Source organism: Protopterus annectens, chromosome 9.part0 (assembly GCF_019279795.1).
Source record: "Protopterus annectens isolate FY-2018-M chromosome 9.part0, PAN1.0, whole genome shotgun sequence".
Classification (NCBI taxonomy): domain Eukaryota; kingdom Metazoa; phylum Chordata; order Ceratodontiformes; family Protopteridae; genus Protopterus; species Protopterus annectens.
Genome location: NC_056743.1, coordinates 1,204,407,760 through 1,204,435,123, shown reverse-complemented (window position 1 = coordinate 1,204,435,123; position 27,364 = coordinate 1,204,407,760). Strand labels below are relative to the sequence as shown.

General features: G+C 40.6%; 1 protein-coding gene across 1 annotated transcript in view; it reads left to right on the top strand.

Moving 5' to 3' along the window:
- The window catches only part of SLC43A3 (solute carrier family 43 member 3), a 918,925-nt gene that overhangs the window by 759,963 nt on the left and 131,598 nt on the right, over positions 1 to 27,364 (top strand). Inside the window, exons 10-11 of the mRNA XM_044084126.1 lie at positions 711 to 899; positions 19,465 to 19,584. Of these exons, the coding sequence (XP_043940061.1) occupies positions 711 to 899; positions 19,465 to 19,584 (309 nt within the window). The remainder of the gene's footprint in view (positions 1 to 710; positions 900 to 19,464; positions 19,585 to 27,364) is intronic.

Below are 27,364 nucleotides of genomic sequence, written 5' to 3'. Positions count from 1 at the left end.
GTAGGCCTTGACCTCTCAGACTGGAAAGTGTGTGCACTTCTTAACCAGCGAGATGCTTCATTAGTAATATCCTCTGCAGACTGCATTTGGCAGTGAACTTTGCAGTTAATGGTTTCCGGTTAAGTATTTGTAGTTGTATTTATTTTTTTATAGACAGTATTTACTTTGTGGGTGGCATTGCTGCACTTAGTAATGTAGATTCACTGTGCTTAGTTTTCCAGTTTAGCCCACAGCTGTGGTGCATTCTGTGCAGTGTCTGCATGTCCCCCCTGTGCCATATTGGGTGGTACAGTTTCCTACCTTATCCCAGAAGCATGCAGTAGGGTAAATTTATAATCCTCCAAATTACCCCCCCCCCCCCCCCCCCGAGTATGTGTACCATGTTTGGTTATGTTTGAGTACAAGTGTCCTATCATTGTGTTTACTAAATGCTGTCAAGCATTGTGATTCTTTCATGACCCTAAACTGAATAAACTGTATATCAGAAAATGGAAGGATTTTTAAAGTCAATGCACGTCGATATATTGTTGTTTCAAGTGTCCATTGTTATATTTCAGTTTTTCTAGTAGGACTTGCTGTTAATATTTACAATTGCTTACTGTTAAGTATTTTCAGGTATATTCTATTATTAATATTAATGCATACTTCTTGCCATCACTAGCTGTCTTCTAGTACCATTTATTGCTTATGTATGTTTGATATGTTTGCAGAGACGGACGTTTTGAAACTGCAGTCAAAAGCCAAGGAAGAGCCAGTTGAGTCTTTCAAAAGCTGCGTGTTCTCCTCCCTTTTCCTGTGGCAGATAGCATGGCTGTCTATAATGCAGCTGAGACACTACCTCTACATTGGGACCCTCAACCCCTTTTTGAACCATCTGGCACACAATGATTCCAAAAAAGGTAACCAAAATATAAACAGAAAGTCGAAGAGCAAGTTATAAGCAGGTGCTGGCTGTTTAACCCAGTGCAGTCTTTCATTCTCCTGTCCGTCAGATATGTTAAGTAGCAGCCTGCATAATTTAATTTGTCTTTGGATTTGAATTTCTCCTCATGTATTACTGACTACTTCTATTTATTTATTTATTTATTATTTTTTTAAGTACTTCTTCATGGGTTCTTTTCATTATACCCATTGCTATATGAAGAGCACAGCAGATCATGACATCCTTCACTTTTCAAGACGGATGACCAACATCTCTTCATTTGACAGTAAGACCAGCATATGACAAGAAAAGATTAAGGGAATTTACATGTGCAAACTGGAACAGAACAAAATACTCTAAGGTGCTTTGTCAGATACTGTAGTAGAAGGAGGCAGAAAAACAGCCCAAAGAAAGTACAGTTTTGTACCTACCATAAATGTAGATGTTCGAGGATCCCCATTGCTGCAGTCCTTACTATTGGGTGTAGTCCGCTGTCCAGTCGGCCTCAGGGTACTAATGCGCATGACCGATGTCATATCCTCAGTCTTTTCTTGCCCCAGATGTCAGAAGACCCTAAAAAGACAAGGCCCAAAATACCTGCACCAAAAATATGTACAATATATACAAGAATATATACAAAAATATCAGCATGTAACCTCACCTACACGAACATCTACATTTATGGTAGGTACAAATCAGCCTATGTTCTTGTGCTGCAGTCCTGCAGAGGTAAGGGAGGCTGGCAAATCATAAAGAAGCAGGAGCTGACAACATGCCTTGCAAAACAGCTGTGGCAAAACCAGCCCTAGACTTAGAGTAGATAGGAAGGTGATAATGCTTAGAGAAAGTATGCACTGAACTCCAAGTAGCTGCTTCCAAAATATCCTTAGTTGCCACCCCCCTGTTGAAGTGGCAGTAGCAGTAGTGGAATGAGGCCTAATCCCAGCTGGAATCTCCTTGCCATGATGGGAATAACAAAATGCAATGGGAGAGCCAATCCACCTAGAAATAGTTTGTGTTGACAAACTCAAAGCAAAAGAAACAAACAACTGCTGAGACTGCCTAAAATCCTTAGTCCTGCTTAAATAATAACCAATTGCCTGTGCACATCTGTGTGCAAAATCTTTTCCCTTTATTTTGGGGGTCTGCATAAAAGTAGGCAGATGAATAGTTTCGTTTAATGCCACATTAGAAACCACCTTAGGCATAAAGGAAGGATTATATCCTATGGAAAAAAAGCGTGCTCTCTACTGCCATAAGGGCTGTAACTCAGACACCCTTCTTGCAGATAATAGCCAAGAAAAAAGCAGTCTTCCATGACAAATTTCTTTAATTCAGTAGCAGGCCGGCTCAAAAAGGTTGTAGAGTTTTTTTTTCCACACAAAATTGAGATCCCAGGACAAACCTTTGTCCAATAACTCAGTAAGATATTGAAGGCCCACCACACATTAGGCTCAGAAATCTCCAAATTTTTTCGCTGTGTACAAAAAAAAAATCTCTTCCATTTTGTTGAGACCTGTTGTGTTTCAACACAGAATATGCCAGGCTGTTAGATGAAGAGAGTGAAGCTTGACATTGAACAGATGACCGTCCTTCTGAGATAACAGATGAGGAATCAGAGGTAAAGGCCATGGAGGCTTCCAGACCAGAGAGTAGTAGTGGGTAGTGTGTTGCCGAGGCCAATCTGGAGCTATCAAAATCATCCTTGGCCTGTCTTGTCTGACCTTTAATAGTACCTTTCGAAGAAGAGGCAGAGGTGGAAAGGCATACAAATGAAGGTTTTTCCAACTGAAAGACAGACGATCCACTTTCCAGGCTGTGTGATGAATGGTGGTTTAGTGTCTATGTCTGAGTCCCCATGACACTGTCAATTTCTGAAATACATGAAGATCCAGTTTCCACATCCATGATTTGCCTGCTTAACACATCTGCTAAGGAGTTCTGTGCTCCTGGCAGAAACCTTGCCTGAAGAGTTAGTTGCAAGCAGCGCAGTCTCCCATAAAATCATTGCTTGCCTGCATAGAGGATAAGAATGTGTTCCCTTGCTTGTTGATGTACGAAAGCCATTAATGCAAACTGGACTGCTAACATCTCCTTCATGTTGATATGTAGATGCTGTAGTCTGGCAGGCCACTTGTCTTGTATCCACTTTCCATTTAGTTCTTTTGAAGGCAAGGTATTATTTGAATGACAGTGTCCAAATCCTGGCAGTGCTGTGTCCATACATTTTGAGATACCATTGTAGCTTCCTCATATGCAGTTTGGCATTGGGAAGCACCAGAATAACTGATGAGATAGTTGATGGAAGTAAAGTGATAGACTCTTTTGTTTGTCCGGGGTTAAAAGGCCATCCTGCTGCTGTATTCAGTCTCACACCCAGAAAGCACATGTCTTGAGAGGGTACTAGACTGGACTTTATTTCGTTCTCACAGATACCCTAGGCATCTTAGCACTGCTATAACATATTCCAGATGCTGTAGAAGGTCTTCCTTTCTTGAGCCAGAATCAGGCAGTCGCCCAAGTAAGGATAGATTTGAATTACTGATAATGAGAATTTCCAGCTTCGAACCGCAGATACTTCCTGCAACTTAGCCTTATAGGCACATGAAGGTAAGCTTCCTTGAGATCTAAAGTTACCATCCAGTGATCTTTGCCCAGCAGAGGTAAAAGCTGTTGTAACGCCAACATCTTGAACTTGGGAATGTCCAGATAAGTGTTGAGGATAGATAAAATCCAAAATTGGTCTGTTCGTGTTCCTTTGGTTGGTACTAGAAACAGGCGAGAATAAAACTAGGCCCCTTTCTGATACAGGGTGGAGGAGGAACGTGGCATGCCTTTGAAAGGGGCATTGTGTGGAAATAAAACCTGTAACCGTGGTGAATGATATCCAACACCCATCTGTCTTGAGTAATTAAATCCCACAGCTGAAAAGGCAGGTCATTGGGTCTGTTTACGAAAGGACTGACCCTGCCCTCACCAGAAGTCTGAGCAGGTGAACTCCCTGTTCTAGGCCTAAAAGAACCTTGAGCCCTGCCCTAGACTGGGAATCATAAGCAGGATATGTCCACCTCAGCAGGCCAATTGGCTGCACCTGCAAAAATCTTTAACAGTTTGCATAGACTTAGCTTTGTCCTCCATTTTCTTTAAAACTGCTTCCACAGGCGAACCAAACAACACATCAGACTGTAAAGGAGCATCCAAAATCCTTGTCTTAACATGCTCAGCTAAATTCTGATCCCTTAACCAGGCATGCCAAGAACAGAACTAGTGGCAGCCACCCTGTACAGCATCAAAACCACATTGCAAAGAATGCTTACCCACTTGTTCAGACACATGAACCAAATCCAGCTAAAGCATCCACCTTATATTTCAATTGTGAAAGGAGATAATTCTGATATTTTGACAATTCAACGCCTCATGGCTAGAGTGGAAGAGGTATACACTTTCTTTCCCCACCTATCCAAAGCCCTTGCCTCTTTATCAGTGGGAACAGGATTTTTAACCACAGAGGCCTTAACACCTTTAGGCCCCTGAGAAACAGTTTCTGGATCCGCCCTAGGACTCTTAAACAAATACTTATGAGCTTATAATACCTGTCAGGTTTAACAGGAGCAGGAGGCAAAGAGTCAGGGTTCAGGGAAGCCTCTGCAAAAACATCCTCCACCACATTCAACACAGGAGGTATAGCTAAGGGCCTATGCTGGGGTAAAAATCAGAGTAATCCTGGCCTTCCCATTTAAAGTGCTCCCTCATGGAATGCAGAGTCTCTGAAAATGAGAAATCCTCAGGAGGAGAAGCTGTAGGAGTGGAATCATCCACATCAGAATCAGAATAAGGAGGATACTCCTGCAAATCTTCCACAGAAGACTCACTGAACACTGTTCAAAACTATCAAACTCCGGTTCCACCCTAGGCCTCTTATCAGGAGGGAACCTAATCATAGTAATCAAATCTTCTGCCATTTTAAGCATATGTTTCTTAGGTACAGAACCGAAGCCCCACTGAAGCTGAACTTGGCCTACCTCTCAAAGAAGTTTTGGCAACAGAAGGAGAGGCTCTAACTACCTTGGGAAGAGAAGGAAGAACAGTTACCTGAGAAGCCCCTCAGCCTGGCCTACCTCCTGAGAAGGCACATCCTGTAACAGTAAAGTTTCTGCCTGACCATGGAAACTCCTGGCAAAACCTCTGGCTCCACAGAGTTTTCTAAAGAACCGCATTTTATAATTGCATCGCTTCCCAAACACTAACCTGGCACAGTCTAACCTCCTCTTAATAGTGCGTTTGTTAAACTGCTCAGGCCCTAAACAAGGTATACACAAGGTATGGGAATCCCTATGAGGTATCTGTTACCCACAAGAAATACAGTTATTCACTTTTTCTGACATCCGGTTAAATACTGAGGCAAGAAAAACAAAATCTGAAACCGGCCTCGGAAATATTTCAGAACGCCAACCTGCACTGCATCGACCATGCGGCAAAAAGACTGAGGATAATAGTAAGGACTGCAGCAATGGGGGACGAAGAACATCTGTGGGAAAGATATCTGGCAAATGGGAATTTGACACAGTGATTCATGTAGGTGCAAATTACTTGGTTATGAAACATATAAAAGCATTGAAGAATGGTTTTCAAGGATAGATGAGGCTTACAGTAAAAATAATAAAAAGTGACATTTTTAAAATTGCCTCCAGTCTTTTTCAGAAGTGTTATTAGGCAGTATAAAATAAACTCATTTAATATCTCATAAATGTATAGCGCACTGATCATGGGTTTGTTCACCTTGGTGATTTGTGTTGTGTGTGGAAAAAAAACAGTCCTTTGGCTTGTTTAACTAAGAGTCGAGAACTAGCATTGTAGAAACATATTTTTACTTTGTATGAAAGCTGATAATCTTTTAAATGGGGGGCAAGGGGTCATGAAAAACTAAACAATCAACCATAGCACCAGCAAACTGCTGCTTACACAGACACTACAGAACTGGTTTTGGCTAGCTGAAGTGGAAGGGCCCATATACTGCTAAGTGAATTGACTAGGGAGAATACTTCACTGAACATGGACAGGAAATAAATATACGAGTGTAATACTTGTACAGTTATTATCACCATGTGGGGACTGTCATGTAATGTGGACAGTAAGCTGCTTGAGCTGGTGCTACGTAAGCAAGTGACAGGCCTAAACATTATTACACAGAGTACAGGAAAGATATGAAGAAAGTTAGGAGGAGGATGGAAAACTGTCTACGTACACCACAGAGTTAAGTTTTTAGAGGAGAAGAATTATAAGGAAAGAAGAAAAGCACACTTGGTCACTGTGATGACTGAAAAATGTAGCAAAGGTAAGGATGTTGCATACAGGCCACCTAACATGGAGGAAGGAGACACAATATCACAGTATAACTGAGAGAAGTTTTTGGTAACATACCAGGATGAGGTACTGTTGTGTAACACACTTGAATATGTCACATGTAGACTGCATTACCTTCACTTCAAAAACGCTAAGGAATGGACTGTTTCTTGATGTTCCACGTGCAGTGGGCCTAAAGCAGCTTATGTTCCCACCCATGTGGGAATGATTGTTCCTGAACCTAACAGGGATAAGGAGAGGATTTACGATTTTGAAGTAGGAATAATCTGGGAAACAGTGACCACTTTGACACACTTTTCTGCATACATTTTGCATCACACAATATCATGCAGAGCTTAGGTTACTAGGCCATAGATGAGCAGATTTGGAAAGATGAGCCAGTGCCTAAGTATTGATCTTTTACAAACAATGGAAAGGGAATGGAATAACAGTGGCAAACCAACAAGTCTCCTACCACAGAAGTACTGCATTACTAAATTAAGCTAATCTACAAAGCAAACAGTAAAATGTAAATTGTCTCACAGTACAGCTAATCAAATGGTCCACTGTAAAGCTACCCACACAGCTAGCAGCCTTAGTTTGGATAGCATCCTGGATGTCCTAAATAAAGCTGGAGGAGGTTTGAATAGCTGTTGACCTGCTTTCCTTTCTTGGAAGCAAGTTTTGAGACCTAACCTTGAACTACATGGCAGAAACAGTCTGTGAACAAGACTAGTCTGTGCCAACACCACCTGGTCAGGTGTATGCATAGGATAATGTATTAAACATCTTGGCACAGCGGATGAGGGCATAATTAGAAAAAAAATAAGCACTGTATTGACGCAACACTCAAAAACTGTTGTACACTTAATAAAAACATAAACAGGAGCAAGTCAGTGTGTAGAGCAAACCTTCTTGACTTTTATTTGCTGTAGTCAGTGGTAAGAATTTTCATCTCCACTCAAAACTTTACCAAGATATATCCAAAATGTAATCATGGGTCCTTGAATTTAAACCTTTCTGCATTATCTTAAAAAAACAAAATCAGTGTGCAGTAATTTCAAACGGTCCAATGCAAAGTAATTAAACAAACTGGCCTTAAAATAAGCAACCAATAGAATCGCTAATTAGTGATAGGATGGGTAAATTTGTAGCCATTAATGGCCACAAAGACACAGAACTGCTTACACTGGTTTCATTGTATTTCCCACCAGGAATAAGAGTAGGTGAGTTGAATGCAATTGTGTCTACCATTATGGCTTTTACAGAAGCTACTATACTGATCATGGGAGATTAGACTATAGTGTGCTCATCAGTCGAGGCATCAGGGGGCTCCAGACAAATATGCTTAACAGCTCGAAATAAATACTTAAAAAGTATTTTTAAACAAATGTGTCTAGTGGATGTCTGGCAATATTGTAACCCTAGATCAACCAACACAGGGTTAATTTTCTTTTCAGGATGATACCAACAAAGGTCAAGGACAGATAAGATTGCTATTATTAAGGCGAAACAACATTTTTTAAAATCATATGTAAGACAGCAGAGTGGAATATATGATTAGCAAGATGAGAGACATGGAGGATAGGAGCTGGCAAACAACACAAATGTGAAACAGAAGGGAGATGCAAAATTATTACAAAGATTTATATGTCCTAGGCCAGGACGAAGAACCCCACTTAATTGAACTGCAAAATTATTTACAGAGGGTCACTGTACCTACGATTAACCTTGAGCAAGTACTTTTTATGTGCTCAAGATAACAAGCGACAAGATAAATTCAGCACTTAAGTCACAACTGGGAGGTAAGTCCCCAGGACCAGATGAAATACCATTTGAGGTATGGAAGTTATTGGGCGAAGAATTGGAGTAGACCTGGGTACAGTTAATGAACCGAATTATACAAGGGTTTGCCCCACCAGATTCATGGAAACATGTTGTGGTTACTGTACTTTTAAAAGAGATCAGAAAGACAGCCTTCCCGATGTCTTACCGACCCATTCCAATTGTTAACCATGATTACAAAGTTTTTATGTCAGTTATGGCCAAGAGAGTGCCTAATACATACCGCGTTGATTCACCAGAACCAGTGTGGTTTCAATAACAAGTAAGAATACATCTGATAGTACTCACTGAACACTGTTAATGCTGAAGGATGCTAGTGAATCTCAAAAAAAAAACACTCTTGTTGTTGAGTCTGGATGCAGAGATAGCCTTCAACAGGGTGTTCTGGCATCTTCTTTTTCAAACTTTGCAGGTATTTGATTTCCCAGCTCAATTTGTGAGGCTTCTACAGTCATTGTAGAATGGTGCTTATGCTAATCCCCTCAGTCCAACTATACAAAGGCACTAGACAGGGCTGTCCACTGCCCCTCCCCCCCCCCCATATTATTTGCCCTGTATCTGGAACCCTTTTCCCAAGTGATCAGGGACTAAACTTGAAGGATATAAATGAGGACACTTGGAACTGAAACTATCTCTATTTGCTGACAATGTCTTGTTGTCATTGTCTCACCCTCATAGGGATCATCCCCTTATTTTTGATGTATTGCACAAATTTGGCCTACTAGCTGGTCATAAGGTAAATATTAAGAAAACTAAAGCAGTGTCAGTGAATGTGACCTTTGGCAACATCTTTATTCAATGATTTTCATTCATGGCTCCCCAAAATAAATTAAAATATGGTATATGGGTGAACAACGCTGTTCAAGGTGCATAGTAGACACTCCTCACAAGGTTATGATGGGTAAATACAGGGACATTTAACAAAATGGAATGGGATCCTAGTTTGTATTATTTTGTAGCTCACATCATTTAGCTTCTCTACCACTTCAAATGATCTTCCCCTTCTTGATAGGAACTTATTTTCAGCAAAGGGAACTAATACTAACACTTCGTTTTAAACACCCTAAGTCTGGAATGTTTATTACATACCATGTGTTGCTTCTGTTGTGCCCTTTACAAATGTTTTTTTTTTAAACTACAGACATAAAAATTGTAACTTATCTTAAAATTTTGTAAAGTGGGCTATCATACTTTAAACAAGGTTTTTGTCTTCCTCCGACATCTCCGTTGCTGTGTCCAGCAAGCACTGAGAATGTCTAACATATACTGGGTCAAAAAGAGAAAATCCTGTTGGTGCCTGGGTCACCTGTCTGGCAACAAAAAGAGGTAGGGAAATAACTGATCAAACTTGTTATGTAGCTTTCTTTAGCTTTGACTCCAAGAGTTTTAGTAAAAAGCTCAACTAATTCATCAGTTAGAAAATGATACACCAACTTTTTTTGTAATTAAAACACTGGCAAAACTGGTGATTTACCCTGTACATAAAAAAGGTTCCCTGGTCTGTGAGTATTTCTGGGGCAATCCCATTTGCTGGGAAAAAGTAACGCTAATTCTTTCACTGTTACCTTAGAAGTGGTTTTTTGCAGGAGTGTTACTTTAGGAAACGTGTAGACAGTAAAGCACTGCAAAATATTGTTATCCATTATTAGATTTTACTAATGGCTCCTCAAAAATCCATGGTTATTTTCTTGCATGAATGGGATTTCATTAATAGGCGTAGGTATCTACAGACGTCTGAGCCAGAGATATGGTACCACCTTTTGACACTCTGTGCTAGCTGCACAGACATTCACAATGTCTTTCATTACACAAGGCCAATAAAATCTAGCTAAAACATTAGCTTTGGTGTTATGTCTCCATAAGTGATCTCCGAGAATATGGCTGTGTTCCAGTTTCATCAAAAGTGTTCTAAAAGATTTTGGGTATAACAGATTATGCATTTCTTTGTCTTTGTTTATGTTGTTAAAGGATGTCTTTCCTTAAGTCAAAATGTGTGTGTGAGATGGGACTGATTTGTTCATCTCCTTCGGCTATATTTTCTCCATCCCTCCTTAATGTGTTATCTTCCCACAATGCTTTCTTAAAAATGTCATTGTTTATCTATAAATTTCCCAAGTCAGAAACACTTTCAGGATTACACTTTTGTGAAGTAGACAGTAACTTCTTCACCTACAAATACATGTATAGAGGATGTTCTTCGTGTTTCACTGTTGCAGTCCTGACTGTTGGGATTTCCTGCTGTGAAAGCCCTCGGCTGGTCTGATTACAAGAGAAAACTGTTTTTGCCTCCCAGGCTGGCGAACGTCCTTTTTGATGTCAATACGCTCAGGTATAAAAGGAACCAGCCTGCATTATCACTTCAGTCTTTTCTTGCCGCTGGGGCTCGAAGCAGTATTCAAGTGCGTCGATTGGTACACACCAGAGAGAAGTTGTCATCAGAAAGATAATTACCCCATTGAGGAACTCCCTTCTTTTTTCACTTAACTCATGTCAGATAAAGTAAATAATTGTCTCCGCTGTGGTAAACAAATCACACATGGAGATTTCCATACTCTTTGTGTTACTTGTCTAGGCCCAGACCATGACTTCCTTAATTGTTATTTTTTTGTGCTAAGTTTAACGCTAGAATGATTAGGCATAGGGCCGAATTCTTAGCTCATTTTCAAAGACAAGAGTCAGTTGAACAGCATCTAATGGTGTCTGCTCGTCTTCCCAATCTTGAGGTGCATAAGTGCAAAAAAGAGAAGAAACTTAAGCCAAAATCACTGGATAACAATCACTCCCCACCTGACTGTTCTGCTATAGACTGATCATTGTTGAAGAAGGTGAGGCACCTTCACAGGCCCATTCAACATTTGAAACTGCTACCCAGGGCTCTGTTGACCCAATTGAAGTCCAACATGCCTTCAGTTCCTTCAACTTCCACTGCTCACGTCTTCAGCTTATCGGTTAGGTCCGAGGTCACTCAACAGGCCACTGCTTGTGGCGAGCTCTTGTTAACCAGCAACACATCTAGGCCTAAGGCCAAACCCAGCCCAAAGAAAGGCAGTGTTGCAGCACTTCTATCTAGGCTTGTGGGCTCCCAGTTATTGGGATCCCAACAGGATTTGATTAAGCTGTCTGAGGACTTAATTAACATTGTAAGGGCCAGACAGACCACAGGTGAAGCTATCCCAGGAAAAAGGAAAAGGGAAGCCTATACTGATCTTGACGCTGAACCCTTCCTATCTGAGGAGGATTCAGACTTGGAGGACTCTGGCTTAGAGGAAGGCCACTCTTACACATCCTTTGAGGAATCAGATTCTGAGGAGAACCTTCCCTTGGCTTCACCTCCAGAGGATCAAACTTTTGAGGAGATAGTTCATGCTATGAGACAGCATTTCCAGTGGGAAATCCAAGATTACCCCCAGGCCAAGAAGAGAGTTAAGAAGTTCTTGGACCTCCCTGAGCACAAACCTTTAGCTATCCCTCCCATTTTGGAAGTGGTAGAGGATGTTTTTCAGGATGCCTCCATGAATCCTGACTCATTTCCCCCCTGCTCCTAGGAAACCGGACAGATTTTACAGGGTGCGAGACACCCATAAATATCAGTTTAAGAATCCTTCTGCTGATCCAGAAGTTATTAAAAGGCCTAAAGGGGCTAGGGCCAGTGTCTCCAAGAATCTTTTTCCCACGGATAAGGAGAGTAAGACCCTAGACAGGTTAGGAAAGAAGGTATACACCTCCACTACTCTGTCTGTGAGGGCCCTCAACTGTCAGTTTCATATGATCAAATATCAGCAAACCATCCTGGATCAACTCAGCAAAAAAATTCAACCATGGAAGATAAAAATTTTTCTAAGGAACTTTTGAACTTGTGTCACTCCATTATCCACATGGCCAAACACTCTCTTTGCATTGTGGCTATAGTGCCATGGAGGCATCCTGTAGGGCAGCTGTCACTGGTTCAGTAATTAGGAGACATGCATAGCTTAGGGAGCAATTTCTCCCTGATCATGTAAAGGCTAACCTCTTGGACATTTCCCTTGACAAAGACGGACTCAAAGCAGTACTCAGAAAGATGGACGACAAGGCAAAGTCCATGCAAATAGTTAAGAACTTCCTGCAAGTACAACCCCCTAGGTTCAGCAGGAACTTTTCAGCAAAGCAGTTATCCTTTCCTACCCAGCCTAGGAGTAAACAGAAAAAGCCCCAAAAGGACAGAGCTTCCAGGCAAAAGGCATCAACAACACAGATCAAGGCAATGGACCTCTAAAACACCCAGATCAAAGCCCCCAGCCAGAGAACAGTTATGATTCTCTCTCTCCCTCCACTCCACCCTCCCATCACCATCCCAAAACTAGGAGGAAGACTGTCTCTTTTTCACCAAAACTGGAACCACATTACTTCAGATCAGTGAGTTCTAAACATTATTGCAAATGGTTACAAACTCACTTTCAAAGAGCCTGTAGTTTACTCAGGTTTCCCAATTGTACCCCAAATCAAAAAAACTCAGGCTCTCAAACAGATACAGATTCTGTGTTATCAGGGAGTGGTGGAGCCATTTCTATTGGGACAAAAATGGAAAGGCGTTTACTGAAGGTTATTCCTAGTCTCAAGAAAAGAACGCTCTTGGTGCCCTATTCCGGACCTGTCCAGCCTCAACCAGTTCCTTAGGATACCAAAGTTCAAAATGCTGACACTTCAGAAATTGCTGCCCATGATAACTCCCCAGGCCTTCGTGGTCTCAGTAAACCTAAAGCATGCCTACTTGCACACTCCTATTCAAAGATCACACAGATGCTTTATTCACTTCAGAGCAAACTCCTGCCATTATCGGTTTTCAGCAGTGCCCTTTGGGTTGTCTGCTGCTCCAAGGGTTTTCACAAAGTGCTTGGCACCAGTCATTGCTTACCGCAGGACCAAAGGGGTCCAGATAAGATTGCCTAATACAAGTTCCAGAGATTCCAAAGACCAACAAAGATCCAAAATTTCACACAGGACCTCCTGACTTTTCTGGGGTTCACTCTAAACCCCAAGAAATCCAGCCTGGTCCCATCCAAACAGATAGTCTTCCTGGGAGCTCTCCTGGACTCCCCCCATCATTGGGCCTTCTTCCCCTAGACAAGGTTGCCTTTTTAAAAGGTTACTTCCTACAGATACAGGAAAATCAAAGCATCATAGCCAAGGAATTCCTCAGAGCACTGGGGTACATGTCATCCTGTATTCTCACGGTACCCCTGATCAGGCTGCACATAAGGAAGTTGCAGTGGTACCTGAAGAGCATGTGGTGCCAGAACTGTCAATCCCTGGATGCCCAAATGCCCTTGATACTTTGCCACAAGCAGGAGTTTGCATGGTGGGTACAGGCTTTTACCCAAAATCAGGGCCTACCCTTCAGATTCTTGCCCCAGGACCAAATCGTCACCACAAATACCTTGGAGCCAGTATGGCAGTCCATACCCAAAACCTCCAAACTCAAGGATTATGAACCGCTCAACACAGAAAGAGGCACATAAATTTGGAAAGAACTTATGCCAGTACAAAATGGTTTACTGGCTTTTAAGAACAGATGGGTCCCAGGGGTCTTAGTGGTACAAACAGACAATACCACAGTCATGTGGTACATAAGCAGCCAGGGAGGCATACATTTCTACAACTTGTGCTGTCTAGCCATGCAAATATGGGAGACAGCACAATGTCTAGGCCTGCACCTCATGACACAATACTTGCTGGGCAAAAAGAATACCCTGGCAGACCAACTCAGCAGGAATCTGACAGACCCTCATGAATGGCATCTCCATCAGGAAGTTTTCCAATCCATAACACAGCAATAAGAGTCCCACAGGTGGACATGTTTGCCAGCAAGGACAATGATCACCTGAAGAAGTTCTACACCAGGACAAGGCATACATTTGCATGGAGAACAGATGCTGTCTCCTTCCCTTGGACACACCTCTTCATTTATGCCTTCCCACCATTACCCCTGTTGCCTCTACTGCTTCTGAAGATCAGGTATGAGGGCCCAAAGGGCATTGTGATAGCACTGGGCTGGCTCAGACAGCACTGGTTCCCTCTCCTCCTCAAGCTCACCAGTCAAAAGCCTTTGATGTTACCTCCTCACCCAGAACAAGGGGAGGGTTGTACAACCCCAACCCTTCAGACACTCAGACCTTCAGCCTGGTTTATTCCACAACACCCTACTGCACCTCCAACTTGAGTCAGCAGGTACAAACCATTTTAAAAGAGTCCGGAAGATCTAGCGCAAGAAAATCTTACTCAAATAAATGGAAAAGATTCTCGGTTTGGTGCCAGAAGCACCAGCTTCAACCAAATTCTGTCAACATTTCTAACTTTTTGGAGTACCTGGCCAACCTAGTGGAGAAAGACCTCTTATTCCTCCATCAAGATCCATATCTCGGCCATCCTCCAATTTATTCTCACCCTTTGCTGAAACAGTTTCTTAGGGGAGTTATTCACATTAGGCGCCCCAGGAGGAAACGCACCCTTCCTTGGGACCTCAACTTTGTCTTAGAAAAGTTAACTTTGCCTTCTTTCAAGTCTACAGCCTTTACCACCTTAAAATTTCTTACATGGAAAACAGCCCTACTACTGGCTATCACTTTGGCCAGGAGGGTCTCATAGCTACAGGCTCTAATGGCAATGGAGACAGGGTTTCCCTCCGAACTAATCCATCCTTCATGCTTAAGGTGGTTATAATGCATTTCTGACTTAGGCCATTCATCTACCTACCTTCTTTTCCACCCCTCAGAATAGAGGGGAAAGATTACTGCACTCTTTGGATGTACTTAGAAAGCCACGCTTCTGCTTGGACAGGACTAAATCTTTGAGGAAAACAGACCAGCTCAGCTGTTCATTGCCTTTGTCCCGGGCTCGGAAGTAAAACCACTTCTAAACAAACCATTTCCAAGCATATTTCCCACTGTATCTCTTTCTGTTACAGCCATCATGGCAAAAAGCCCCTTGATTTGATTAGGTCACACTCTGCTAGGTCAGTTACTTCTACAGCTTTCCTCAAAGGGGTTCCCGCTAAAAACATCTTGGAGGCAGCCACTTGGTCTTCTGTGCATACCTTTGCTAGGCACTACCACCTGACAACCTTTTCCAAGTCTAGAGCAGGCTGTGCATTTGCAGTCCTGCAGGGAATCCTGTCCTCTCCTTAATCTCCTTCCACCCTCTCTAAAGCTTTGGGAATCTTCCCAACAGTCAGGACTGCAGCAGTGAAACACGAAGAACATAGTACAGTTGTGTACACTTACCATAAATGTTGATGTTGAAGTGTATTCATGTTGCAGTCTTCTTTCCCCTTCCTCCTACCCCCAAAGTCTACTAGGTGTAGGCTACTAGAATCAGCAAAGAACCCTACACCTCCAAACCCTAGTTTGGGTCCACTTTTTATTGGCCCACGTTAGGTGCACTTGGGGGCTCCTTGAGTCTACTCTGCCTTAGTCCTCCTAGGGTGCACTTGAGGGCTCCTTCTAAATGGGACAAGGAAATACTGAAGTGATGATGCAGGCTGACTCCCTTTAAACCCGAGCGTACTGACATTGATAAGTGTGTCCACCAGCCTGGGAGGCAAAAACAGTTTTCTGTGGTAGTTAAGCCGGCTGAGGGCTTTCATGTCAGGAAATCCCAACAGTCAGGGCTGCAACAGTGAAGACACTTGAACATCTACATTTATGCTAAGTGTACACAACTGTACGTACTTCTTCTCCTATTCCCCCAACCTCCTCCCAGCAAAGGCAGATAATGTCAGCGTCTTTTTTCTGCATTTGGTTTTGTCACTCCTTTAATGTACCTCAGTAACTTCTGTGTCTTTAAATAGCTGCTGATAATGGCCTTGTTTCTGATTAGTCCTCTCTCTTGTCATTAAAGAGGGAAACCTAGAATTCTGTCCATGTTTATTTACTTCTCTTAGTGGGTTTATATGGATTTCTTCTTCATAATTTAATGGATGGAATCTTGACAAGGTTCCCTGTTATGCAATAAAAGTTCCTCCTCTTCAGTTTCTGCAGTGGCATCTTTTACTAACTTAACAATTGGTGTTTTAAGGTAGGTCTCAGTAACAGGCTTCTAATAGCATACAGATTCTTCTAGCCCTTCCAGTCATAGCGGTACTCTAATTCCTTTTGAGGTTTTCATACCTCTTCCTCTCTCTTTATCAGGACTGTGTATTTTTAAGTGCGTCAAGCTGCTGCACCCCTCCTCCCCCCATTTATACTAAGGGCATATTCTAGTCACAGAGTACCTAACTGTGCTTTCTCCTTCACAACTCCCATAAGGTGGCTTGAACATGGGTAAGTTTTATAACGTTATGACATCATGTCTTACATTAGATGCCAATGCAACAGGATGTTGTATTTCTCTCTTCAGAGTTTGAATTTCTACATGTTCTAAGGTACTCCGTCCTGTCCTTCCTGTCTCCATGAACGCATATTATGTTTACTTTTTTCTTTTCTTTTTGTCATTTGTTTTATGTTTGGAGACATACAGTTCCTAAATAAGTGTGACCATGCTTCTAGAATATGGTATCTCTTTCAGTTTCTTCCCATGCACCAATACCATGCTTTGTCTGACTTGGTATTGGCACATAGGCAATATGCTGATTCTATTTCTTTAACAGTTACTTTATCACATCCTTTTAGTAAATTTTCATTATTGGCATGTTGGTTAGAAATCACATTTTTGTAAGGTACAATATTCCCATTACATGTTAAGCAGGGTTTGGCATTTATTCACTTTTTTGTGTATTCATAGATTTGTACATTCTTATTTACAGGCTTTAGGTTGCACAGTTTAGACAGTTTAGATAGTGGTGATTCATTCACTAGTAACTACTTAGCAACCTATTTATCATGGTCACTTTGAAATGCCAGTTTATGTGAATTATTTGGGAATGACCTTTTGAATTTATCAACTCCTACAATGTCTATCATTTTACTTTTATGTTTTACTTTTATGTTTTACTTTTACTGTTCACGTCTGGTTCTGATCAAAAGTTTAAAATATGATTTAGATCAGACATTTATGCTCTTACTGTTTTACTTGCTTTAACTGTCCATTTAAGAAATTTCATTGCATGTGTTTCACAAGATGCAACAGTCCTAGTTAGCAGGTCTTTTTTTTTTTGTTTATTGATAGTCCACGTAGTCAATACTTTGCATGTCCATACAGGCCTCAAGTGCTACCTTATACATTGTAAAGATAATGTTTTAGCTTAATCAGACTGAGCCCAAGTTCCCTGTGGGGCATATCTCTGAAAAGCAACAAGTTATGCTTTGATGTCATTGTCCTTTTTCAGTTTCTGTTGTGGGATAATCACCTGAATGGTTAGCACAGAGACTACTATAATTATCTGTTTCTAAAGAGACACATTTGTCTCCTGAATTGCCATAATATCTTGACACATATTTGTGCTGGTCTGTACCACAATCGCTATGAGTTCTTGCAGCTTTGAGTATATGGGAGTTCATTTACAGAATGAAAAAAGGTAAGTATATTTTCAGTTTGGGTATTATATTTTTAAACTTAAATACTTTCTTCTCAAAGTCTTTAAATGATATGGCCACATTAATTACAAAAGTACCTCCACAAATAACCTCAGTGAAAAAAGAGATCCATAAGTATTTTGAAAAAGAGTCCATTTCACAGTTCCCATAAGTATCGTGCATAGTTGCAACCATAGTTCTAAGAAACATGTTGCCAGAATCCAGAATATGATGCAGCATAAGTTATGAAGGCAAACTAGGGTCCAACGGTTTCTCAGATATCAGGCTTGGCCTAGCTACAAATAAAGCCAAAATGAAGTAACTCAATAGATACTGGAGCTTCTGATACTTAACGAAAATAAAATGAAAACAGAGACAACTCTTCTACTAGGAACAAGTAAAACCTTTCTGCAAATTTGACACCAGAAACAAGGACATAGAACTTAAGTCACTTGCTGAAAAAGTGAAGTGGTATCTTGGCTGATAGTGGGTTCTAGGGCTTAAACAAAGTAATATCCATGAAGCCAGTATTAAAAGCTAGGAAGCTGAAATGAAGCATTGCCACTTTAAAAGCTGAGTAATATGTGGGTGTTTACATAATTGTGATTAACTAGTTTTAATTTTGATGAAATAATTTTCTTGGGTGGCGAAAGCCAGGGTACATTTTTGGCTAGGCTTTATATAGGCCCTAGGGCCAATAGCCTAGTACCCTCCTATGAACCTATGAAAGTATTTATACAGCACTTGATGATTGTGAGTTTGTTTAATGAAGTTATGTGACAAAAGCACTTTCCTGTGTATTTTTTATTTTATTAAAGTGAGTTAGTCCATTTCAGTGTTTCAATGCCTCCATTTTCTGTGTGTGTGTGTGTGTGTGTGTGTGTGTATGTATATATATATATATATATATATATATATATATATATATATATATATGGATTCAAATACTGAAATGTCGAATTTCAGTATTTCGAGACTGAATAGTCGAAAAACCACATACACGAAAACCCACAATCACGAACACTACAATCACGACCATTCACACACACACACATGCACCTACCTAACTAAACAAACACACACAAACACACTTAGCCTACCTATAAGCGTCCCCCACACCCCCCTTCTTATATATTCAACTCTGAGGTCACACTAAACAGACAAACACACAAAAAACACCACCGCACACACTCACACACACTAAAATTCCTAACCATTATCTTCAAACACACAGCACTTACCTGAAACCCCAGATAAATCCACAAACCGCACCACACGTCTTGAATGTGACACCACGATAGCGGCGGATTCGGCATGGTGTAGTTTTAGTTAACTGCGCTTTCCACTATTCGGTCTCGACATACTGAATTTCGACATTTCAGTACATCGAGATTGTCTAGTGTATCTATATATATATATATATATATATATATATATATATAGACGTACACATGTACAGATATGCAGTGATGGAAAGATGGTGGAGGGAAAGACTGTCTTACAGATTACGATATACTCAAGGGTAAAGGCAGCCAACAAAGTGTTAGGAAGCTCGGGTACATCATATGATTGTTAGCAATGCTAGTATATGCTGATAACATAATTGTAGCTGTGATAAGTAATAGCTTCTGAGTTAATTTTGTTCTCTCCTTGAATAGCTTACTCACCTTATTCTCGCTGTCAAGATAGTCACAGTAGTCCTATGCAGGTGCTACTAAAATGTGACAAAGTATGGAAAGTATTGTGAAGTTCTTGTCAGGCGCATCATATGACTGTTATCAGCACTGTCTTTAAATATTACTTCTCTGCCTCTCAGCTGTCCACATGCCCTGACCTGTTGCTTATATTTATTTCCTTTTGTCACAGTTAGCACCTTCACAAATGCCTTTGCCTTCACCCAGCTGTGTGGTGTCCTATGTGCTCCTTGGAATGGTATTATCTTGGACAGACACAAGCACAAAAAGAAAAAAGACAAGGAATCACAAGGTGAGACTTTCTTCAGATCCATGTGCTATCATACATTTTGAACGTATTGATTAATTTGTTAAAGATTGAAGGCTATCACGTACAGAGGTGCCATTGTCTCAAGACTCACCACAGTCACCGTTTTATATTGTCCCTGCATGTTTAGTAGCATAATTTAAAGTAGCAGATTTCTTCTGGTTAGTCTTAGAATGCATTCCACTCCTAAGTCTGGACTAAACCTACTGGAAATGGCAGGTTACAGTTCAGCTCCTCCTGAATGGTGGGCTATTTGGAGATAATTATCTCTCAGGTACAGTCTTCTAACATCCAATGCTGATTTTTCTGACACCCAAATAATGTTTTGTTACAGCTAGAACTGGTCTGTATAGTATCAAAATGTACAGTACAGGATATGAGATGAAATGATATGGCTGTCACTATCCATGTTATCAGTGTTGCAGATCGCTTTAGCATACCGCTGCTGCATCAGTACTGGGTTCCTTGATCATTAGCCAATCAGGTTGCAAGCATGCTTCTCAGCTGTCTCTGATTTTTGCCTCATAGGTTTTCTCTGTAGGTTTAATTTCTCCAAGTCTTTTCTGTTTTTAGTACCGTGTCGGGAGTGGGCCTCATTGTTAAGTCAAAGTATGATTAAAGTTCATGAAACTGGTATTGCTTCAGTCTTTGATGTTAGACAAAAGTGATCTTCGCAGCACCAGGAATGTGCCCAGAAATGACTCCTATCATTCAAATGGAGGTACATGTTATCGGTAGCATATCTATGTATAACCGTCCCTCAAAACATTTTTGATTTTCTGGTAAATCGCTTAGGATTACAGTCCATCAGTAATGCTAGTCATTGGAATTGTATACTTATTATTCAGCAAATGCATGTTGATTTTAAAACCGATTGTTCTATTAACTGTTAGCTGAATTAGAACATACTTCTCAGCTGTTCAGAATTTTGCAGAATGTCCATTATCTTGTCTTGTATATTTTCCTTATTCCTCATAAAGCTGAGTTTTTTATATCACTGAGGATTCTAATCAGCAAGTTATGCCTGACATTAAAATTTCATACTTATTTTTCCAAAAATGCATCTTGATGCAAAATTTGTTAATTTTTAAGTGAATTAGAGTAATATTTAAAAAATCTGTGATTTGGGGCATTTGTCCCCACATTACAGTTGACAGGTTTGTCCCAACATTACAGTTGACGGGTTTGACCAAAATTCTTGAGCAAAGAAGTTGACAGATATGACTTAGAGTAACTTTGAAAAATTGTTTATAATTTTGAGCCTTTGTTCCGCCTGCCCCCATTATTTTTGGCTTTGTACAGAAATCTTGAAAAAGGAAATTGAAAGGTATGACTTCAGCCTGTGTTATAGCTGTATGTTGCTGCACCACCATGACTGTATCCATGGCCAAATTGCATCATTAGTGGTAAGACAGTGTAAAGGCACATTAAGGGACAAAACAGAAGAATTGAGTGCTTACCAAGACTACCTAGAAGTGCATGTTGAGCAAATTACATATGTTTAGTTGTGCTTCCAAGTGGCCTGAAAATAAGGATCATCTTCATGTAATTTTCTTGACAGACCAGTTTAAGTTCATAGACCTTGATGGCATTTCCTTACTAACAAGCCTGACAGTAAATTACAACAACTCTAGAAGACAGCTCTGTGTTAGCTTCATCTCACCAACCTAAACACTCCCACCTTTCACCAACAGAATCACTACATAAACAAAACAAAATGTCCTGTTTGGTGTGTGTTAAAGGCCATTCGAGCTCCCCACATACTTCATAAAAATAAAATGATCGTTGTGTTATGCTGTGTTTACAGGCAGCATCTGGAAAGGGTCTGAAGTTTGCTGTCAGGTGGAATACATTTAAATGACATCTGAAAAGTCTCATCTTTTCCTGTATGTCAGGGAGAGAGTGATTTTTTTTTTTATAGATGTGTGTATTCTGAGGTAATCATAAGTAATTATAGACGTGTGTTACTTCAGGTCTAAGGATTGCCTGCTCTGTAGCTGCACAGGCCAGACTTAAATGGTACTTCCTGATTCTTAGGCTTCTCAGGCTACTAATAAAGCTCTTTACAATGAAAGATTCATTGAATTTAGCATTTTCAAAGGTCACTTCATTAATATGGTACTAGAGTAGACTGACAAATGACAGGGCACCACTGGCCTGCAGTCACATAGTCTCTCTATCTTTGTACACTGCAGCTGACCTAAAGCTGAAAACAAGGTTGAGGTACTCAGAAGGCTGACTAGTACAGAAAGAAAATGGAGGCCTTTTCTGTAATCTAGAGGGCTATTGCCCAATTACTAAGGATATAGGAATTGGTAGTATTTGATGACACATTCATTCAAGAGCCACAGTAGGAATATTAGGGAGTTCAGCCAGGAACGTACATGCTTTAATGATTGAAGTATGTGCACCATGCACGTTAAGGAAGCTTGGCCCAGTGTTTTCCCTAAATTCATAGAACAGGCTTCTTTGTGGTGCTTTGTGATCAGTAAAACAGTTGTTTTCACAACTTACAAAAGTAATCACTTTGGCATTAGCTTACCTTTTGACAATGAGTTTAATTATTGCTGCCATTATACATAACAGCAAGTATTACATTTAATTTGAAAAGGAAATATCTAAAATGTTAAATTTTGGGTAGTGAAAATGTCCTTATGAGGCATAAAAAAAAGTTTTTCCAAAATAGTATGATAAACTGACTGGCACATAAACTACAGTAGTAAGCAAGAAGCCGCGGTGGTACAGTGGTAGCATTGTTACCTCACATCAAGAGGTTCTCCTGTTTGAGTCACAGCTGGAGTGCCTTCTGTGTGGAGTCTGCATGTACTCCCTGCAGTCGAGTGGCCTTTGAAAGACATGCATGAATGGGCTTGGCTTTGCTGAAGGTTGGGAGTCGGGCTGGCAACTCTGCACCATAAAAAATCTACTGCCAGTCATTAGCGGACCGGAGTTCCGCTGTGGCGACCCCTAACCGAAAAGCCGAAAAGACAAACAAAACATAAACTACAGTAGTAAAGCACAATAAAGACCATTATGTTAAAGAAAACAAGAACAATAAAAAAACATTATGCACTTCATAGTCATGGTCTTTCTGCATCAACATCACAGAGCTGGCAATACATGTCATTTTAATCAGAATTCTTACTGAGTGTCCTACTTTCCACTGAATTTTGTCAGGACTTCCTTATTTATTTCCCAAATTTGCATGCTTCAGTTATTAAACTCCATGACCTCTGTCCACAACACACTGCATCCACATCACCTTGTGTTTACCTTTCAATTGGGCTTCAGCTACATCAGGCTGCAGTAGACACCAGCCACCTGACACAACCAAAGCCAGTGAAGAAAAGGGTGCTTCCATGAGCACAAAACTGGGGTGACAGCGGTGCTTATTACTGCCTGAGGACAAGCAGGGTATCTTGCTGACATCACGCCCCTTATAGACGCACAGGGCTAGCAGCACTGATGAACATTGCACTTCTCACCACAGGTGGTCACTGACATGCATAAAGAGATGGGAATCAAGCAAATAAAACACTCTCTCTCAACTTTATGGTGCTGCATCAAGTGCCACAGTCTCCTCATGAGCCCCAAACAAAGGTCAGGCAAAAGTCTGACTGTGTACAGGAGGCTTACTAGACCCAGTGCATGAGGAGAGGCTATGGGAGCAGCTGTTTAGCTGTGGTGAGAGTAAATTAGATAAACAAAGTCCACCTACTGCATTTCTTAACACTGGTTATTGTGCCAAACTTTTGTTCACTTGGAACACTTTGTTGGTTTATTTTTTTCTTCTGGTGAGATTAGAAAATTGTTGGTATTCTAGGCATCCTGTTTGCTCCAGACTTAATTTACAGTTGTATTTCTGACTGTAACTTTCAGTGTAGCATTTACATTGTGCTGTGTAGCAGGACCTGCTGCTTGCTGCATTTCCTTGCTCTACACTGCTATTGAATTGACCAGTTCTACCAGTATTTGACCTTGCTTCACTATGCACATTGTTAGGATGCACATTGTACTATACGGATACTCTTGGCCTGTTCTGAGTGTTTGCAGTTGTTGTCTAACATTTCCTGCATTCGTTTTGGTACCTTGCCTAGTTTGCATGGAATCTACAAGTTGCTGCTGGTAGTGCAACTTGGCTGTAAGTTCAGGTGACTTGCAGCAGTGCTTCTGATATTGTTTGTAGAACTCCTTGTTCCCAGCTCAGTTGCACTGATTTGTGCACTGCTGCTGCTGTTGTTGGTGGTTAATATTTTTTTTTATTGCTTACAAATCATTTGCTCAATTTGTTGTTGTTACTCCCTGACCACTTTATAGCCATTATCAACAGCTGTGAATATCTACATTTCACTTTGTATTTAGGCTAGATGCTGACTAGCTATATTTGGCAGTATCATAGCACGTGGCTGCTGAGTGTGATAAACCCTCAAAACAATTATTGTGTGGCAGCCAAGCCTGTAGACTCTTTGAAGCATGTGTCTTGTGGCATCACAGCCTATTGACTCGTTCAAGAGTGCATTTTTTGTGGCATCTGAGCCAGTCTCTCCATTTTGCTGGTGGCAATCAAACTTTGCAGTGTGTGGTATATGGCATCCAAGAAAACCTCCAGCCATACTTGTGTGTGTGTGTGTGTGTGTGTGTGTGTGTGTGTGTGTGTGTGTGTGTGTGTGTCTTTAAATGCCCCAGCAGGATATGGTGGCTAGCGGTACTCAGGCTCAAACCCTGTACCTTGGGTACAGGTAAAAAGAGCCTAAAGTCACTAGCCACCATCACTTGTGAATTTATGCCTCACATTTTTGTTCTGTTCCTCTGGTTTGCAGGAGTGGTAAAACAAAACCTTTTATTCCAGCAATTTTCTAAGGTTATAAAATCAGTATTTGAAATGTGTCCCTATTTTGGGGCTGTATTCCCCCATTATTGGCTTTGTTCTGTATTTTTGTGCTAAGAGTTTGAGAGCTATGGTGAGAAGTGAGAACTGAATTCACTAAATGATATGATAGCCATTTAAGTTTGTCTTCCTGTCTTTCAAGAAACTGCTGGTTTAGCTTAGTGGTATCTTGCTCTGACTGTAGTACACATGGTTCTGGGTTCAAGACTTAGCAGTGAAATGCATGGTGGTAACATAACATTTTATGCAAGCAACTTTCCAAAATTATACATGCAATGTTTAAAATGTGTCCCTGGTTTTTGGCCTTTTGCCCCCTCCAATTGAAAATAAGTTCAAGAAGCTGTGCAACATGCCTATGGCTTACACTCTACTGTGATTCTGTATTTATATATTGTGTGTAGAAGTAGACTGTTATCATGGAAATGTTCTGAATAGGGCAGTTTTGTCATTATTGGTGCATGCATTTTGCTTCATTGTCTACTGGAAAAATGTTCAAACAATAAATTTAAAATGCAGTTGTGTGTGGAAGTAGACCTTTAAGATGGAAATGTTCTGAATAGGGCAATTTTGCCATTATTGGTTAATGCAGTTTTGTTTCATTGCCTGCTGGAAAAATGTTTAAACAATAAATTTAATATGCGCTAACTTAAGTCTAACAAGTGTGCTGTATTATACAAGGAATATAATTTAATACAATCAGGAAGGTGAATCAAGGAATGCATGCATGTATGCATGGCCCTAAAAATGTGTTTGAAAACAGCCCAGAGGAAAGTGTGAAAGGCTCAAAATCATGGGCAAATTTTAAGCTTTATTCTTGTTACCAAAGCAATAGATGAAGGTAAAACAGTTCACACCACATTACATTGACCTGGCCAAGCATTTTGACACAATCCCCTACTCAAGTGTAGTACAAAAGATGTATAATGTAGGAGCAAACACTTACATCACCAGCTGCATTGCCAACTTGGCTCACAGGATGCAGGGGAAGAGACAAGTCACCAATGGAGTCCCCCAGGGTTCGGTGCTGAGACTTTTTCTGTTTGGCATATACATCTCAAAAATAAAAGGAAATACCAAAGAGATTTGGCCAGCTAAGTTTGAGATGACTGCAAGCTAGGAGAAGTTACTGAATCCCCAAATGACTTAACCATCATGCAGGAAGGTTTGTCCCAAATAATAACTGGTGTCAAAATCATGACAATGCCCTCTGAGAATTGATCCAATTGTTTGGCATTTGAGAACTTGTGTGTACAGTGAGTGACCTAACTTTTGACAAACATGTGCCCAGTCATAAGAAAGCCTTCCTATATTGCACAGCTTATAAACAAATTGATTGTGACTAGATCTAGAGATGTTGTTGTCCCCCTTTACAATGCTCTCATTATGTCAGTCATTTTGTATAATGCCCACTTTGGCATGTATCTGTTCAGCACCATGCAACAATTGGAATACCTTCAGAGATACCTTACTAAAAGGATACAAGTCCTAAATAATAGGTCTTGCATGGACCACCTCAAAGATTTGTTACTGTACTCAGTATCCTACAGAATGCTTAGAGGTGACATGTCTGGCATACAAAGCATCCTCCAACATAATACAGATGGACCTACTGAACATCAGCAAGTCAAATGGCATCAGAAATACTCAGTCCAGGCATCTAAACTGAATGTTGTGGAGAGATGGATATATATCATAGAGGCTACCACTATTCCGGAACAGACTATCCATAAAAATAAAGCAAAGCTCATCCATCCATATTCAAATGCAACTTGGATCTAAGGATGGATAATAGAAAATGTACTCCAGGATTTCCCCTCATGCCACTAATGGATAGAGACAGTTCCTACATGTTGCATCCATTACATAGCCCCCTCAAATTATCTATGGTATGATCACAGTTGTTCTCACTAGGGCTAATATAGAATTATCAGCCATGGGGATAGGTAAAACCAATCAGAAAATGTTAATTCAAGCACCAAAAGATAATTGGCTAAGCTTAAAATTTCCTCCAAGTGAACATATGTTGTGGTAGCAAATAGCTATAAAAAATTACCCTTTTTAGTTCACTAAGTGCTTCTGTCACCCCCCACCCCACCCCAGTCTTTAACAGCTTCCGGTACCCCTGACTGCACTGAATTTTTATTACCCTCTTACTAGTATAACTGTGTGCTTTACCAAAGTGTAGCTGTGTACTACACTGAGATTAGACTGTATTACGTAATTTCTTGACTGTAGGTTTAAGTAGTTGTTGCATCAGTGATAACAAGACCCTGCCTCAGCTGTTACATCTCCTGTTTAGCCCAGTGAATCTACCAAACATATCTTCTCTGTCAGGTAATTAAATTAGTTCAGTATACCATCCCCATCTGGCAAACCTGGAAGCTTAGTCTACTGTTATCCCTTTCATCTGCCAGGCGCTTTGCCCTTGGCATTCAGAGACAGTAAGAAGTGTATAGTGCTCACCAGCAATGATCAACTACTGGGCCAACATGATTTTGTTTGTGAGAGGTGTAATTATCTGTATAACCTGGAGGTCGCCCTCTAACCTACACAGATGATCAATAAGCAACATATAAACTCTCTGACATCTTTGTAAGATCATACTAAACCAAAACACACCAAAGTTATAAAAAACATGTAGTAACCTCCAAGAATATGAGCTAAAAACCTCAGCAGAAATCCACTAACAAAACTCCATCATATTCACATCACTCAGCAAGTCATCAGGTAGCAGACCTTCTGCTACTACTGAGTTTACAGATCTGAGTAGAAATGTCCTAGTAATTGATGACTTCATCATCAGGCATACTAATTGTACCTTGCATGCTGGATATAGCCTAGCCCTTCTTTTTTGGCATTTGCACCTTTGTACATTGT